At 43.5% G+C, this 15,884-nt stretch overlaps 1 protein-coding gene across 5 annotated transcripts in view; it reads left to right on the top strand.

Moving 5' to 3' along the window:
• FAM20B (FAM20B glycosaminoglycan xylosylkinase) overlaps positions 1-14,234 on the top strand; it is a 48,960-nt gene extending 34,726 nt beyond the window's left edge. For 4 of the 5 annotated variants that reach the window (XM_063652997.1, XM_063652976.1, XM_054459087.1 and 1 more), the window contains exons 5-8: positions 1,627-1,798; positions 2,007-2,198; positions 4,494-4,553; positions 9,613-14,234. In XM_063652997.1, the coding sequence (XP_063509067.1) occupies positions 1,627-1,798; positions 2,007-2,198; positions 4,494-4,553; positions 9,613-9,844 (656 nt within the window). In that variant the 3' untranslated portion in view covers positions 9,845-14,234. Of the gene's footprint in view, positions 1-1,626; positions 1,799-2,006; positions 2,199-4,493; positions 4,609-9,612 lie in introns of all 5 variants that reach the window. The other variant, XR_008495189.2, reaches the window with a different exon arrangement.
• Positions 14,235-15,884: the final 1,650 nt, after the last annotated feature.

Genomic DNA, 15,884 nt, shown 5'->3' with positions numbered 1-15,884 from the left:
TATATGTATATGTGCACGTACATACATACAAGATACATCTGTATCTTTTTCTGTATCTGTGTGTATTAAACCATCAATTCAGGCGTGGCGCAGTGGCTCACGCCTGTAATCCCAGCACTCTGGGAGGCTGAGGTGGGTGGATCATGAGGTCAGGAGTTCCAAGACCAGCCTGTCCAATATGGTGAAACCCCATCTCTAATAAAAATACAAAAACTAGCTGGCATGGTGGTGGGCGCCTGTAGTCCAGCTACTTGGGAGGCTGAGGCAGGAGAATTGCTTGAACCCGGGAGGCAGAGGTTTCAGTGAGCCAAGATCACGCCACTGCATTCTAGCCTGGGCAACAGAGCGAGACTCCATCTCAAAAAAAGAAAAAAAACAAAACAAAAAAAACACTCATCAATTCAAACTAGTATTTCCAATTCTAATTCACCACTGCAGGATTTATCCTGGCTTTCTCTCTTTCTGTATGTTTAACTCTCTTCTCCACTGGTGAGAAGCCTGGTTACTGTTACACTCAGTCTGTCTACTTATTTGCTCAACTTCCCCCCTTCCTCTATACCTTCCCCTCTATGTAACCAAACTCTTGGCCACACTTGGACTAGTACATGACCTCTTTTGCCCTCCCCTGGGCACTCCGGCCAAGATCTCAGCCCTAATGAAGAAGAGGAGGATGTTACTTTCCTTTAATTAAAGTGAGTTCAGGCCGGGCGCGGTAGCTCACACTTGTAATCCCAGCACTGGGAGGCTGAGGTGGGCGGATCACCTGAGGTCAGGAGTTTGAGACCAGCCTGGCCAAATGGTGAAACCCTGTCTCTACTACAAATACAAAAATTAGCCAAGCATAGTGGCATGCACCTGTAATCCTAGCTACTCAGGAGGCTGAGACGGGAGAATTGCTTGAACCTGGGAGGCGGAGGTTGCAGTGAGCCAAGATCTTGCCACTGCACTCTAGCCTGGGTGACAGAGCAAGACTCAGTCTCAAAAAAAAAATAAAATAGTGAGTTTAGAGGCCAGACATGGTGGCTCATGCCTATAATCCCAGCATTTTGAGAGGCTGAGGTGGGAAGATCACTTGAGTCCAGGAGTTTGAGCCCACCCAGGCCAACATGGCGAAACCTCATCTCTACCAGAAAAATACAAAAATTAGCTGGGCATGGAGGCATATACCTATAGTTCCAGCTACTCAGGAGGCTGAGATGGAAGGATGGCTTGAGCCCGAGGCAGAGGTTGCAGTGAGCTGAGATCACGCCACTGCACTTCAGCTCTGATGACAAAGCCAGACCCTGTCTCAAAACAACAACAACAAAAACAAAACAAACAAAAAGTGAATTTGAAGGACACTGGTGATGGTAGTTGACACCAGAGAGTGAGACTGGGTAGAAAGGACACAGGAGGCAAGGGCAACTTACTTTTGGATGTGTATCCTTTTGTACTTTTTGAATTTTTTTTACACCATGGGCTTTTTTATTACCTATACAGGAAAATAAATGTTTGAAATATAGTAAACTCAGGGTCTTTGTTTTCACCATGCTTATTTACTAAGCTACTCTGTTCTACATTATTTGGGAGAGAATTTGGAGTCTTCGTTATTTCCTTAAGTGTATTTGGCTCCTTTCTGTCCTGTAGGAAACAATACTTGTTTTTATGGGAAGTGCTATTACTGCCGAGAAACAGAACCAGCTTGTGCTGATGGAGACACAATGGAGGGATCTGTCACACTTTGGCTTCCAGATGTGTGGCCTCTGCAGAAGCACCGTCACCCATGGGGCAGGACTTACCGAGAAGGCAAATTGGCCAGGTAAATGCTCCTATGAGCCATTACTTAATTCTCCCCTGTGCCTAGCCAGGTGCCAACTCTGTAAAGGAGCCAGCAGTTCTGTCCAAGAGTGAAAAGAACTGTGGAGTCAGGGGCAAACCCGGTAGGTAGGAACTCTGTCTTCTCTTTGTGTGTAACAGTGCCAGGTACAGTGTTGTCACTCAGTGCTGGTGATGCTGCTTGTCTCCAGGTGGGAGTATGATGAGAGCTACTGTGATGCTGTGAAGAAAACGTCCCCTTATGACTCTGGCCCGCGCCTCTTGGACATCATTGACACAGCTGTGTTTGATTACCTGATTGGCAATGCTGACCGCCATCACTATGAGAGCTTTCAAGATGATGAAGGCGCTAGTATGCTCATCCTTCTTGATAATGCCAAAAGGTGAGACCAGCAGGACTGTCCTTGTCAGGGAGGGGTTTCTGTGTATGAAAGAAGGGCATTTTCCAGAGCATCCTGGAGAACATCCAGAATGCAATTGATAGGCAACATCCTTCTTTTTTCCACTTGGAGTCTTTGCTATTGGTACCTGTCCTTTTCTCCACTCTCAGGGATCTCAGTACTTCAAAAAATGGAAAAGTGGTTCTTCCAAGGAGTCTAAGACTCTATGAGCCTCTTCTCAGACAACTGGAAACCAGGGTCATTCATTTGTTACTACCTACATCATTCTTTCTTGGCTATGATATTTGGTGTTTAGAAGCTTAAGAATACAGATGTAATAGAGTGTAGAATTTGTCATTAAATTTATTCTATCCAAAGTTTCCTGCAATTAAAAAATTAATTTATTTGATAGGATGTTTTGCTATTTTTATGTTAGTCTAGGTCCCTACTTTTGCTGTCATGGGAAGAATAGCTGTTGCCTAGTGTGGATTTTATATATAACAACAAGTTACTTTTATCTTGAATAAGAAAAGTTTATTCATTTTGAATAAATAGAATGTCCTTATTTTTTTAGGCCTGAGCTATTTGGAGAGCACATTGTATTTCCATTTCGTATTCTGCATTCTCTGTGGTGGCCAGTTTAGTGCCACACTTTTTTTTTTTTTAAGTTTTTTTGAGACGGGGTTTTGCTCTGTTGCCCAGGCTGAAGTACAGTGGCACAATCTCAGCTCACTGCAACTTCTGCCTCCTGGGTTCAAGCGATTCTCCAGCCTCAGCCTCCTGAGTAGCTGGGACTACAGGCACCCGCTAATTTTGTATTTTTAGTAGAGACAGGGTTTCACCATGTTGGCCAGGCTGGTCTTGAACTCCTGACCTCAAGTGCTCCGCTCGCCTCGACCTCTCAAAGTGCTGGGATTACAGGTGTAGTGCCACACTTTTAGTTGCATTTAATAAATATTTACTAAATAGAATGCTTCCTTGGAGTACAGAATTTTCCAGGCCCTAGGTCACTACTGTTAACATTGGTTGTTGGAAATAAGTTAAGACATGGCTCCTCAGCAAAGAGTGCTTGGGCAGCATTTGCTAATGATGCCACCATCTTATACTGAACACCAGGCGCCTCATGCTTCGTGAAAGATGGTGATGGCCACAGAAAATGAAAAACCAGCAAACACTGCCTCTCCCTCTACCCCATTACAGCAAAGCACATAGCACTCATCCTGTGATACACATGATACTTGATATTTGGTGTATATCAAAATAGTTGCTTTGTCCACTCAGGCTGCTATAACAAAATCCCTTAGACTGGGTAATTCATAAGCATCAGAAATGCATTGCTTACAGTTTCGGAGGCTGAGAACTCTAAGATGAAGGTGCCAGCAGGTTCAGTGTCTGGTGAGGGCCTATTCCTCAGATGGTGCCTTCTATGTGTCCTCATATGGCAGAAGAGGTAAACACGCTCCCTCTGGCCTCATTTATAAGGGCACTAATCCCGTTCATGTGGGCTCTTCCCTCATGACTTAATCATCTCCCAAAGGCCCTACCTCTTAATACTGTTGGACTGTTGTACCAGGGATTACGAATTTGAGGGGACACAAACATTCAGACCATAGCAGTTGCCTTTGCCTTGAATTACTGGAGGACCTACACTGTACGAAGGGCTACCAGCTATTAAGGTGAGCCTGTGGAAAGAGTGAAAGGTTGACAGTTTTCCAGAATCAGTTCTCCTTTTCTAACTCTGAATTGCTGCTAAGGTAATTTTTGCATCTGCTGTGAATCAGTTTCCTCAGCCTGTGTGAACAGTTTTTCCAATTTGAATCTGTACGTATACTTACTTGTAGGGAATAGGATGTTGCTAATTTGGGAGTAGAACAAGTGTGACTTCTTTTTACAAGTAATGGTCATCTGCTTGTTTGTGGGAATCTAATATAAATGGCCTTTATTTCTCTCTGGTCCTTAAAACCTTTGCAGGCTTAGGGGTCTTCAAGTTCTCCCTTTGGTCTGTGAACTCCGCACTGTGTTTACCGTAGTTATGCTCCAGCACCTTGTAATATCTTGGCAGGAAAATGTCCCTTGTAAATGAGTATATTTGTTGTCAGATATTTTAGTACAGGCTGTTAGGGATCCTGTGTCTAATTGGTCATGCCCTGCTTGTTTTCAATTTAAGTGATTTGAGCTGCTGGAGTGTGAAATTATCTAGGATCACATTTGAGTTTCATATAGAATTTGCTATTGCTTTGATGCTAAGAAGAGAACAGTACTTCCACCTAATTCACTAAGTTTTAATTTAATTTTCAGCTTTGGGAACCCCTCGCTGGATGAAAGAAGCATTCTTGCCCCTCTGTATCAGTGTTGCATGTAAGTTATGCACAGCAAATACATGTGCCTGCATTGCCTTCTTTTCCAGGCTCAGGTAACAGTACATCCATTTTCTTGGCCCTCAAACTTTCTGATACCTGAGCAGTGCTTTTCATACTTTTCCAACCTAGAACCTCTGGACATCCTGAAATGGGATATCAGGGAAAGGTGAAGGCAGATAACCCAAAGCTCAGAATTCATCTCAAATTTTGTATGAATAGAAGATTGTATTCAGTAATACATGTTTGGTTTAATAGCAGAATATAATCACCCACACTCCCCACCCCACTGCCAAAAAAAAAAAAAAAAAGGAGTAAAATCTGTATGCCTGGTTACCTTGTGGTTTCAAGTCCTCTCACTCACCCATCACATACCACCTGGGGTTTACATAGTTCAGTTTGAAATTGTCTAAACCAAAAGTAACTTTTTCCATAAATAATAATGTATTTTGGCCAGGCACAGTGGCTCACTCCTGTAATCCCAGCAATTTGGGAGGCCAAGGTGGGTGGATCACCTGAGGTCAGGAGCTCAAGACCAGCCTGGCCAACATGGCGAAACCCCGTCTCTATTAATAATACAAAAATGAGACGGGTATGGTGGCAGGCACCAGTATTCCAGCTACTTAGGAGGTTGAGACAGGAGAATTGCTTGAACCTGGGAGGCGGAGGTTGCAGTGAGCTGAGATTGTGCCATTGCACTCCAGTCTGGGCGACAGAGTGAGACTCTGTCTCAAAAAAAATAAATAAATAAATAATAATTGGTTTTTTTTAAAAAAAGCTCTAGAGAACAGAGAAATTGAAAAATGAGTCAAGAAAATGAGATAAAGTCTAAGCTCTAAGAAGCTTCTTTTCATCATTCCTGAAATAATTTTATTTTACTATTTTATTTTTTATTTTATTTTTTTTTTGAGACAGAGTCTGCGTCTGTCACGCAGGTAGGAGTGCAGTGGTGCGATCTCAGCTCACCGCAATCTCTGCCTCTCGGGTTTAAGCAATTCTTGTGCCTCAGCCTCCCGAGTAGCTGGGACTACAGGCGCCTGCCACCAAACCCAGCTAATTTTTATATTTGCAGTAGAGACGGGTTTCACTATGTTGGCCAGGCTGGTGTCGAACTACTGACTTCAAGTGATCCGCCTGCCTCAGCCTCCCAAAGTGCTAGGATCACAGGCATGAGCCACCGTGCCCGACCATCCTGGTGTAATTTTAGAGCATGCACATCAAGAATTAGCTGGGATTCACCTTGCTTGGCTACACAGAAAAACAAGTTCAAGAGCACCATTTAATACTGGTCAGCTCCCAGCAACATCATATCACATAAGACTGCCCTAGCAACTGGTCTCTTTATCTTCTTTCTTTTTTTAAATGACAACAAAATTCTGTAGAAAGTAACAGTTTACCCAGGCAGTCCATTGTCTTTATTAATGATGGGAAGCAGTGATATATACAATGAAGAATTGTGTGTTTGTCTTTGAAGATGTTTTTGTGGAGTAGTTTTATCAGTCTGGTTCAATCAGGAGATAGCAAAGACACAGTGTGTTAAACAGAGGTGTTTAATATAAAGAATTTTTTTTTTTTTGGAGACGGAGTCTTGCTCTGTTACCCAGGCTAGAGTACAGTGGCGCGATCTCGGCTCACTTGCAGCCTCCACCTCCTGTGTTCAAGCGATTCTCCTGCGTCAGCCTCCCAAGTAGTTGGGATTACAGGCGCCCGTCACCGCATCTGGCTAATTTTTGTATTTTTAGTAGAGACGGGGTTTCACCATGTTGGCCAGGCTGGTCTAGAACTCCTGACCTTGTGATCTGCCTGCCTAAGCCTCCCAAAGTGCTGGCATTACAGGCGTGAGCCACTGCGCCCGACCCAATATAAAGAATTATTAAATTCCAATCACAGGAGTGACTATAAAAGAAAACTAGGGCTGAGGGAGAGTACCCAAGGAAGGACAAACTTGGAAGGGGATCCCCTCCTAATGACTGGAGTTTGGACTTCAGTGGAGAAGGTTTAGCTCAGCCCACCAGACAGCAGAGAAGTTTGCTAGTTTGCAGGTGCTGAGCAAGCCAGAAGCAACTCTCCAGAGTGCAGGCAGGGTGTACATTCAAGTCACAGCTGGTGTCATGACATGCAAAAGGAGAGAGAGAATCCAGTAGAAACCTTCTGTGCTGCAAGTGAGGCACACATGTGGGCCTTCAGAGGGAATTGGGGCCAGGGTGAGCAGATGGCCTTCAAAGCTCTGGTTTCCATGTTGAGAGGGCCTCAGGAGAGTTATCCCCAGGCCAAGCTAAGGCTTCAGGTCACCAAGAACGCACACCTTCTGGGAATGTGGCTAGACAGGGCTTCAGTGGATGACCTCTCTGCCTCCCCAACACCACCATTGACCCACAGAAGCATTCGCAGAGCCGCTTCCCCCTGCGGTGTCTCCCTAGCGCCCTCTAGTGAGAAAGCTTTAGGGGAAAGATGCTTAAAGGAATCCCGTCCGTTGTGGCAGAGCACATTTTGTTTTTGTTTTGTTTTGTTTTGTTTTGTTTTGTTTTTCGAGATGGAGTCTCGCTCTGTCACCCAGGCTGGAGTGCAGTGGTACGATCTCGGCTCACTGCAACCGCCATCTCCCGGGTTCAGGCGATTCTCCTGCCTCAGCCTTCTGAGTAGCTGGGATTACAGGCGCCCACCACCACGCCCAGCTAATTTTTTGTATTTTTAGTAGAGATGGGGTTTCAACATGTTGGTGGGGCTGATCTCGAACTCCTGACCTCAGGTGATCCACCCGCCTTGGCCTCCCAAAGTGCTGGGATTACAGGCGTGAGCCACTGTGCCTGGCCAGCAGAGCATATTTTGAAGAGTAAATTTGGAGCTGAGAGGAAGTAACATAATAACTTAGTCTCACAGAGGAAGCTCTGATGCTCTGGGCATTTGTAATATATTTAAGAATAAAAAATAACTGTACTCTGTCTGTGCCTGTTTGTCCCTTCCATGCATGCTTTATGCAACAGTCTTCCTTACCTTTTAAATTGCTGCACAACAGGCTGCCTTTTACAGAATCAGACATTTCTGCATACCTAGTAATTCCTCCTTTACCCACAGAGAGCTAAGAACTTTTCTTCTCAGATTTTAAATAAAAGATATGCTATAGTTGGTGTCTTAGTTCGTTCTGTGCTGCTGTAACAGGATACCACAGACTGGGTAATTTATTTTATTTTATTTTATCTTATTTTGAGATGGAGTCTCGCTCTGTTGCCCAGGCTGGAGTGCAGTGGCGCGATATCGGCTCACTGCAACCTCCACCTCCCAGGTTCAAGTGATTCTCGTGTCTCAGCCTCCCAAGTAGCTTGGATTACAGGCATGTATCACCATGCCTGGGTAATTTTTGTATTTTTGGTAGAGATGGGGTTTCACCATGTTGCCTAGGCTGGTCTCGAACTCCTGACCTCAAGTGATCCGCCCCCTTGGGCCTCCCAGAGTGCTGGGATTACAGGCATGAGCCACCATACCTGGCCAGACTGTGTAATTTATAATGAACAGAAATTTATTGGTTCACAGTTCTGGAGGCTAGAACGTTAAATATCAAGGTGCCAGCGTCTGACAGGGGACTTATTGCTGCGTCATCATGTCACATGGCAGAAGGCAAAAGGGCAAAGAGAGAGGGCAACAAGGGGCTGAACTCGCCCTTTTTTTTTTTTTTTTTTTTTTTTGAGATGGAGTCTTGCTCTTTTGCCCAGGCTGGAGTGCAGTGGCGCAATCTCGGCTCACTGCTCACTGCAACCTCCACCTCCCGGGTTCAAGTGATTCACGTGCCTCAGCCTCCCAAGTAGCTGGGATTACAGGCATGTGCCACCACACCCAGCTAATTTTTGTATTTTTAGTAGAGACGGGGTTTTACCATGTTGGCCAGCCTGGTCTTGAACTCCCAACCTGAGGGCTCACCTCGGCCTCCCAAAGTGTTGGGATTACAGGCGTGAGCCACCGCTCCTGGCCTTGAACTTGCCTTTTAATAACAGCATTAGTTCCACCCATGAGGGCAGAGCACTCATGGCCTAATGACCTCTTAAAAGACTCTACCTTGATACTGTTACAATGGCAATTTCAACATGTATTTTGGAGGGGACAGACATTCAAATGGTAGCAGTTGGTGAAATAAGGCAGATAGGTATCCTTAAAATAATTTTTTCCGCCGGGCGCGGTGGCTTACGCCTGTAATCCCAGCACTTTGGGAGGCCGAGGCGGGCGGATCATGAGGTCAGGAGATTGAAACCATCCTGGCTAACACGGTGAAACCCCGTCTCTACTAAAAAATACAAAAAAATTAGCCGGGCATGGTGGCGGGTGCCTGTAGTCCCAGCTACTCGGGAGGCTGAGGCAGGAGAATGGCGTGAACCCGGGAGGCAGAGCTTGCAGTGAGCCGAGATCATGCCACTGCACTCCAGCCTGGGTGACAGAGCAAGACTCCGTCTCAAAAAAAAATAATAATAATAATAATTTTTTCCTAGTAGAAATTGTTTTAGACTTCAGAAACACATGAGGAAGATGGAAGTTTATAGTACCCATTAACGTCTAAGGATTAACGTCTAAGGATCCTCTTGTTAACACTGTAGTGTACTTCATTCCAATCCATGTACGTGTATTTTGTTTTCCTACAGATTTGAAGTGAAACAGGTTTTTCCTCCAACCTTTTCCCCCCACCCAGCATCATATCATAGGCATTTTCCCATTCCACTAAATTTTCAAAATTGTTTTTAACAGCTGCGTGGTATTCCTTTCAATGGATGAACCATAATTTAACTATTTCCCAACCGTTGGACATTCAGATTGTTTAACATTTTTCCTGTTATAAACAGCACTGCAGTGAACATGGTGTGTGAATCTCTGTATATGTCTCTGATTAGTTACACAGAAACAATATCAAAACATGGTAATATGGCTTACTCGTTATGTAGGGGTGATTCTAAAGAAAAATTATTTAGTTAAAGGATTTTACCTAATTATTTTTTTACTTTTGTCTGCCTAGCAGGCTTTCAACCCGTTTGATAATGAGAGGTTTATGTACCTTGTTCTGTAACTTTTTCTCCCAGCATTCGGGTGTCTACCTGGAACAGACTGAACTACCTAAAGAATGGTGTGCTAAAGTCTGCCTTAAAATCCGCCATGGCCCATGACCCCATCTCCCCAGTGCTCTCTGATCCTCATCTGGACGCCGTGGACCAGCGGCTCCTGAGTGTCCTGGCCACCGTGAAGCAGTGCACCGACCAGTTTGGGATGGACACAGTACTGGTGGAAGACAGGATGCCTCTCTCACACTTGTAATTCTCGACACGAAATAAGTGAAACTTCTTTTTACAAAGATAGAGAAACAGCACAATCAATTCCAAATGGTATGAGATGGATTGGAAGTGGCCAGCAGCAAGTTCTGGTGATGGGACAGGGTGGCCTTGGATGTCTTTGGTATTTTCTGTAGTGGAAACTAAAGCAAAGACCACAAGTTTCAGAGCGTGGAGACATTCCTGCTGAATCGCCTTCTCACCTCCTCGGCAATTGCCTATTCTAGCATTGCGCATCATAGTTGGTCAGTCTTAATTCCCATGCCAAAGGACAAACAGAGGTGTGACATTTGGATAGATGAATACTGGGATTGGCTCTGGAGCGTGTGTTTTGAGTTGAACCTTGCAGTCCTTTCTCCACGCCCGTGGATTTTGTGGAAACACTTTGCAATCTCTTTGTCTTTTTTTTACCAGAACTAGTTACATCGGAATGCTTACTGTCCTACAGAGTGGCAGCAAATAAAACCTTGCATTCTATCAAGCCAAAATAGCACACTCTGTTGGAGGAGATACATGTTTAAGATAGAATTGGAGGGAAGGACAAAAACAGAAAGATGTTTGGGCTTTTAAGCCATTGAGTAGTATTGTTTTGATGATCTTAGAGGAGAGAAGAAGAGAGAGAGACCCACTGGTAGAACCAGAATCAGGGAGATGACTGAACTATTGAAAAACAGGTTCCCTTGTATTTAGGATCTTAAGGTGTGTAAAAAGCAAACATGACTTTGCACCTAAGTAAATTCTGCATTCTCATAGTTGTGTCCCAATTAACCAAAAAGTTGTCTCTAGAGAAAATACTATTACAATCTAAGCATGATTCTCTGTGGAGACTAATTTTTTCCCCTTTTGCCAAAAGCAGTCCTTCCCAAATTAACAAAGCAAACTGAAATAATACCTTGAATAACAGGTTGCCTGTGGTCTCTGTCATCCTCATTTCTCTTCTGAAATGAATTTCCACCTCTGCCTTTAAGGCATTTTGTCACTGAAGCTGCTGTTCCCAAGAGATGGGCAACCTTTTTGTCCCTTTCTCATAAGAAAGGGACACTCCTGCAGGTGAGAGTGTATACCTTACTGGTGGCTGGACTTATCTTGTGATTTGGGGCCATGGAAGACTGGAAAGAAAGATTTTAAGCTTTCTTTTTTCTTTTTTCTTCTTTTTTTGAGACCAAGTCTCACTCTCTTGCCTAGGCTGGAGTGCAGTGGCACGATCTTGCCTCACTGCAACCTCCGCCTCCCGGGTTCAAGCGATTCTCTTGCCTCAGCCTCCAGAGTAGCTGGGGTTACAGGCGCCTGCCATCGTGCCCAGCTAATTTTTATATTTTTAGTAGAGACAGGGTTTTGGGTTTCACCATGTTGGCCAGGTTGATCTCGAACTCCTGACCTCAGGTGATCCACCTGCCTCAGCCTCCCAAAGTGCTGGGATTACAGGCATGAGCCACCATGCCTGGCCAAGATTTTAAGCCTTCTGAGCCTTGAAATTGAGGAGGTTAAAAGGAAGAGCCTTAAGATTTTGATTTATGTCAAATCCTAATTCTGTCATTCAGTCTTGTTTGGAGTTTTGAACCCATGATGTTGTATTATGCTTCTTTCTCCTCTTAGCACTCTCAAATTTCAGGTTTGTAAAACACAGTTTTCGTTTTGTGTTCTGGCAAAGTGATCTCGACATGAAAGTAGTTGCAGTAGAACACAGGGCAAAGGAAGACAGGCCTGATGTGCCCACTCACCTGTGGACTCAGAGCTGTGTGCTTTGCTCCTGCATCTTGTTGAGGTGCTGTTCCAGCTTTGCATTTCTGTCAAGCAGAGGCGAATATATAAACAGTGTGGTTGAATACATTTAATGCCAGCCATTGGAAACTAGTTTTAGGCAACCACTCTCACAAACAGCTTTAGAATTTATGCCCAGTTTTCTTGTATTGAAAGATAACTGAGTAACCTGTAACTATTTTTAAATGGCATGAAATTAGGAAACTTTTGTACATTTTATATACATTTTGAGATGAATAGAACAATGGGCTGAGTTATAAAAAGGGTGTATTGAATTTAAGAAGACAAACACAAAACACAGAATTCGTGTTAACCAAAGGAGGCATTGATTTCATTTTAAGGCTACTCACTGTTGTGTGTCCAGGGAAATTCACAGCTCAGTATGAGAATACCTTGGTTAGTGCTCACCCACAAGCTTCCAGGAGCCAGCTGGGAGGAGACAACAGGAAGAGATGTCAGCTCTGCTCTCCCTGTAAATGTTAGTTGAACTAAGTTATGGATTTGTGGTCTTTCAAATACATGATGCCTTTAGTATGCCACCCTGAAATGAATAAGAAGTCTTCTGAAACTGGGAACTTCATAACATTGAAGGCAGAAGATTCTCCTAAGGAAAAAAGCAGGCAGGAAAGAAAATGTCTCATCCTTTCTTGAAAGCATTTGCAGAAAATATATCATTTCATTTTATTCCCATCTGTTTTCAAACTCGTGATCCTAAAAGGCATTCTGATCATAAATTTAGAATTTTCATCCATAAAATGTAGAACTCTAATCCATAAAGTTAGAATTGAGCTAATAGAGTGGTATGACATGGCACTGAAAATATAAATTTTTGTTTTAAGTCAGGATTGGAGTAAGCTGGAAAAGTATATTTAGGCAAATCTTGGAGAAAACCAACCATAAACTTACAGCTCTAAAATTCAGAAAGCCCTAAAATTTCAAACACTGTTTGAAAGAAGAGGTGGGGGCCGGGCGCCGTGGCTCGTGCCTGTCATCCCAGCACTTTGGGAGGCTGAGGCGGGCAGATCACCTGAGGCCAGGAGTTCGAGACCAGCCTGGCTGGCCAGCATGGTGAGACCGTCTCTACTAAAAATGCAAAAATTAACAGGGCACGGTGGCGTGCGCATGTAGTCCCAGCTACTCGGGAGGCTGAGGCAGGAGAATCACTTGAACCCAGGAGGCGAAGGTTGCAGTGAGCTGAGATTGTGCTACTGCACTCCAGCCTGGGAGACAGAGCAAGACTCTGTCTTAAAAAAAAAAAAAGGAGGTGAATTTTTTTTTAAGTTTTGTAACACTGTCCTACTTTATTTATTAGAATCTAAGGCTGTTACAATCAAGTTGTTGCAGGGTTTGGATCAGCTGTAAGTTAGGTATGCCTACCAAACATCCAAAGGTAGATGTGGAGACATTTTAATACTACAAAACTAGGAAAATCAGAACTCATGGCCATTTCCTGCCCTCCTCCCACTTGTTAAAACATGTTTATTCTAAAGTTTGAATGGATAAATTTGAGTATAAAGGTTTTGTTATAAAACTATTCTTTAGTGTGAGGCTGCATTGTGGGTTTGGGGGAAGTGTAAATAATTTTCTGTGTAAAACAAATTCATAGGATCTGATTTGCTCAGAGTATTATTCAAGAATGTATTAATAAGGCATTGCCCCCTGTTTGCACTCAGGGTTAATATGTCAAATGAAATTTAAGAAGGAAATGGAAGAATTCAGGTACACTAATTGTATATTATTTTGGGAAAGATGAGTCCTATACGTGGCAATTTTTCAATGTCACCCGAAGCCAGCATTGTCTTCCAAAGAAATTGATCTTTTTTTTAAAAAAAAAGAAAATGCTTTTGCCTTCCCTTCCCTTCCCATCCACCATATTTCTTCAGCCTTTCTTCTCGATCACCCGTGTATTCTTTGACCAGTAAATGACCACACCTCAGTGATGGTAAAACAGCATCATCGGTAAGCTATCTTATATGCCTCATCCTGTGAGTTTGAGCTTCAGGAAACATGAGTAAAAGTATATGTAATGTATATAGTCGTATATGTATTCTAGCAAGAAAAACATATTTATTTTGACAAAGGGGAACACTGACTTTCTGAAGGATTTGCAGCTAGTGAAAGGTTCTCAGTCTCTGAGAGTGGACCCTAATTAACATAAAGACCATTCATCAGCAAATACCTACTGAGCAACTCTAGTGTGCCAGCACAGGCCAGACATACTAGTGAGCCAGGCACATCTGGCCTCGGGAAACTCATTCTACAGGGGAAGGCCAGTTTTTTTTCCCTTCATTTCCTCAAGTCTGGGTGGTGACGAGGTAGGGGCTAGGTACTGGACTACCACAGGTTTTTAGGAACTAAGGTGTTTCTCATAAACACAAAATGTTGGGTGAAACTGGGAACAACTTACTCAGAAGCTAATTTATTTGCTTAAATGGAAAGTGTGGGTGCCACTACCCTCTCTTTTGATCTGCCAAGGATTTCCTCTCAGAGCTGTTGCACAGACAGAGATTGTACTTGGTAAGATACCAAACAAGACAGATATGGATCTAAATTTCTAATGTGTTCTATGGGTTTCAATTCTGAAAAAAGAAAATGAATAAAGATTTTAATAAATACTGATGTCTGATCTTTTCCTCTTCTTTCCCCCTTCAGGATATTTCCAGTGGTTCCTATTTCAGTTCCCTTCCTGTTAGGGGACAGAAGAAGATTACATCTTTTGTGACCACTTAAACTTCCACAGGGATTGTTTCACAGTACCTGGTGGATTAGACCTTTAAATTTCCTCACCAGTCTTCAAACGGTTCATACTAGATTGTAACTATACCAAAATTTTCCGTGGGATCATTCTTAGGTGCTTTTTGTATATTTAATAGTTAACTCCATTTTTGCAGCTTCCTTAGAGGTGGAGAATTATGAATCCTGAAGAACTTGTCAGCCCACTACAAAAAAGGCAGGAAGAGAAGACCAGTTGCCCTAGTAGTACTTCTTAGGACACCTAGATTTTTAATTTTTGAAATAGAATCCAGCATCATAAACCTCAACCAGGTAACTGAGCAAAGCTCTTAAGATTTTTATTGGGCCAGGCACCATGGCTCATGTCTGTAATCCCAGCACTTTGGGAGGCCAAGGCCCGTGAGTCACCTGAGGTCGGGAGTTTGAGACCAGCCTGGCCAACATGGTGAAACCCCTTCTCTACTAAAAATACAAAATTAGCCGGGCATGGTGGTGCATGCCTGTAATCCCAGCTACTCTAGGGAGGCTGAGGCAGGAGAATCGCTTGAACCTAGGAGGCGGAGAGCTGGGATTGCGCCATTGCACTCCAGCCTGGGCAACAAGAGTGAAACTCAGTCTCAAAAAAAAAAAAAAAAAAAAAAAAAATAGCTGGGCGTGGTGGCAAGCACCTGTAATCCCAGCTACTCGGAGGCTGAGGCAGGAAAATTGCTTGAACCCAGCAGGCGGAGGTTGCAGTGAGCCGAGATCGTGCCATTGCACTCCAGCCTGGGCGACGAGCGAAACTGTCTCAAAAAAAAAAAAAAAATTTTTATTTTATTTGCGGCATATTTGTGCTCGTTTTTGTCATTTGTACGTGAATACATGTGGGAGGCTAGTAGAGCCTGGTCTGTGTATCTCACTGACTCACCACATACAAATTCTTTTCCAGGCTAGAGTTCAGGATTCATTTGCTTCTCAAGCATATCAGAACAACTGGTATTAGAGTTTGAAAAAGGTAGCTGGGAGTAGGGAGGGCGAGGCTCTGTTACTGGGTAATTTTACCTAGTATGTTTGCTTATAAGACTGATTTTTAGCAGCCGTCATTTTGTAAAATAGATAGGAATGGTCATAGCCACTGGATTTCCATGGGTAGGGTTTTGTAAGGTAAGTTGCAGTGTAAGCCCCAAGGAATAATGGTATTAAATCACAATTGGTGAGATATTTGGTCTGTCATCAGTAGATCTCTGGGCCATTGTGCTGCAAGCTGTGGTATACCATTGAGATGATAGTGACTGTATTTTCCCTCAAAGAGCCTGCAGTCTAGACCTGGCAGAAAAAAAAAAAACTGCTTGTGAGGCACCAAGTCCCTCAGGAATTATATAAATTAATTGCAGTGAGAATAAGAAATGGGAGAGGATCATGGAGGTGGGGATTGGGAAGGGTTGGGTTAGGCAGTACTTACGTTGAAAAAGTGGAGATTGATCCAGGCTTGACAAGAGGTGTATATAGAACCCCTGACTCCGGAAATGCAGAACTATTTGCTTAGTGGATAC

Source organism: Pongo pygmaeus, chromosome 1 (genome assembly GCF_028885625.2).
Source record: "Pongo pygmaeus isolate AG05252 chromosome 1, NHGRI_mPonPyg2-v2.0_pri, whole genome shotgun sequence".
Taxonomy (NCBI): domain Eukaryota; kingdom Metazoa; phylum Chordata; class Mammalia; order Primates; family Hominidae; genus Pongo; species Pongo pygmaeus.
This window is presented reverse-complemented; position numbering and strand designations above follow the sequence as displayed.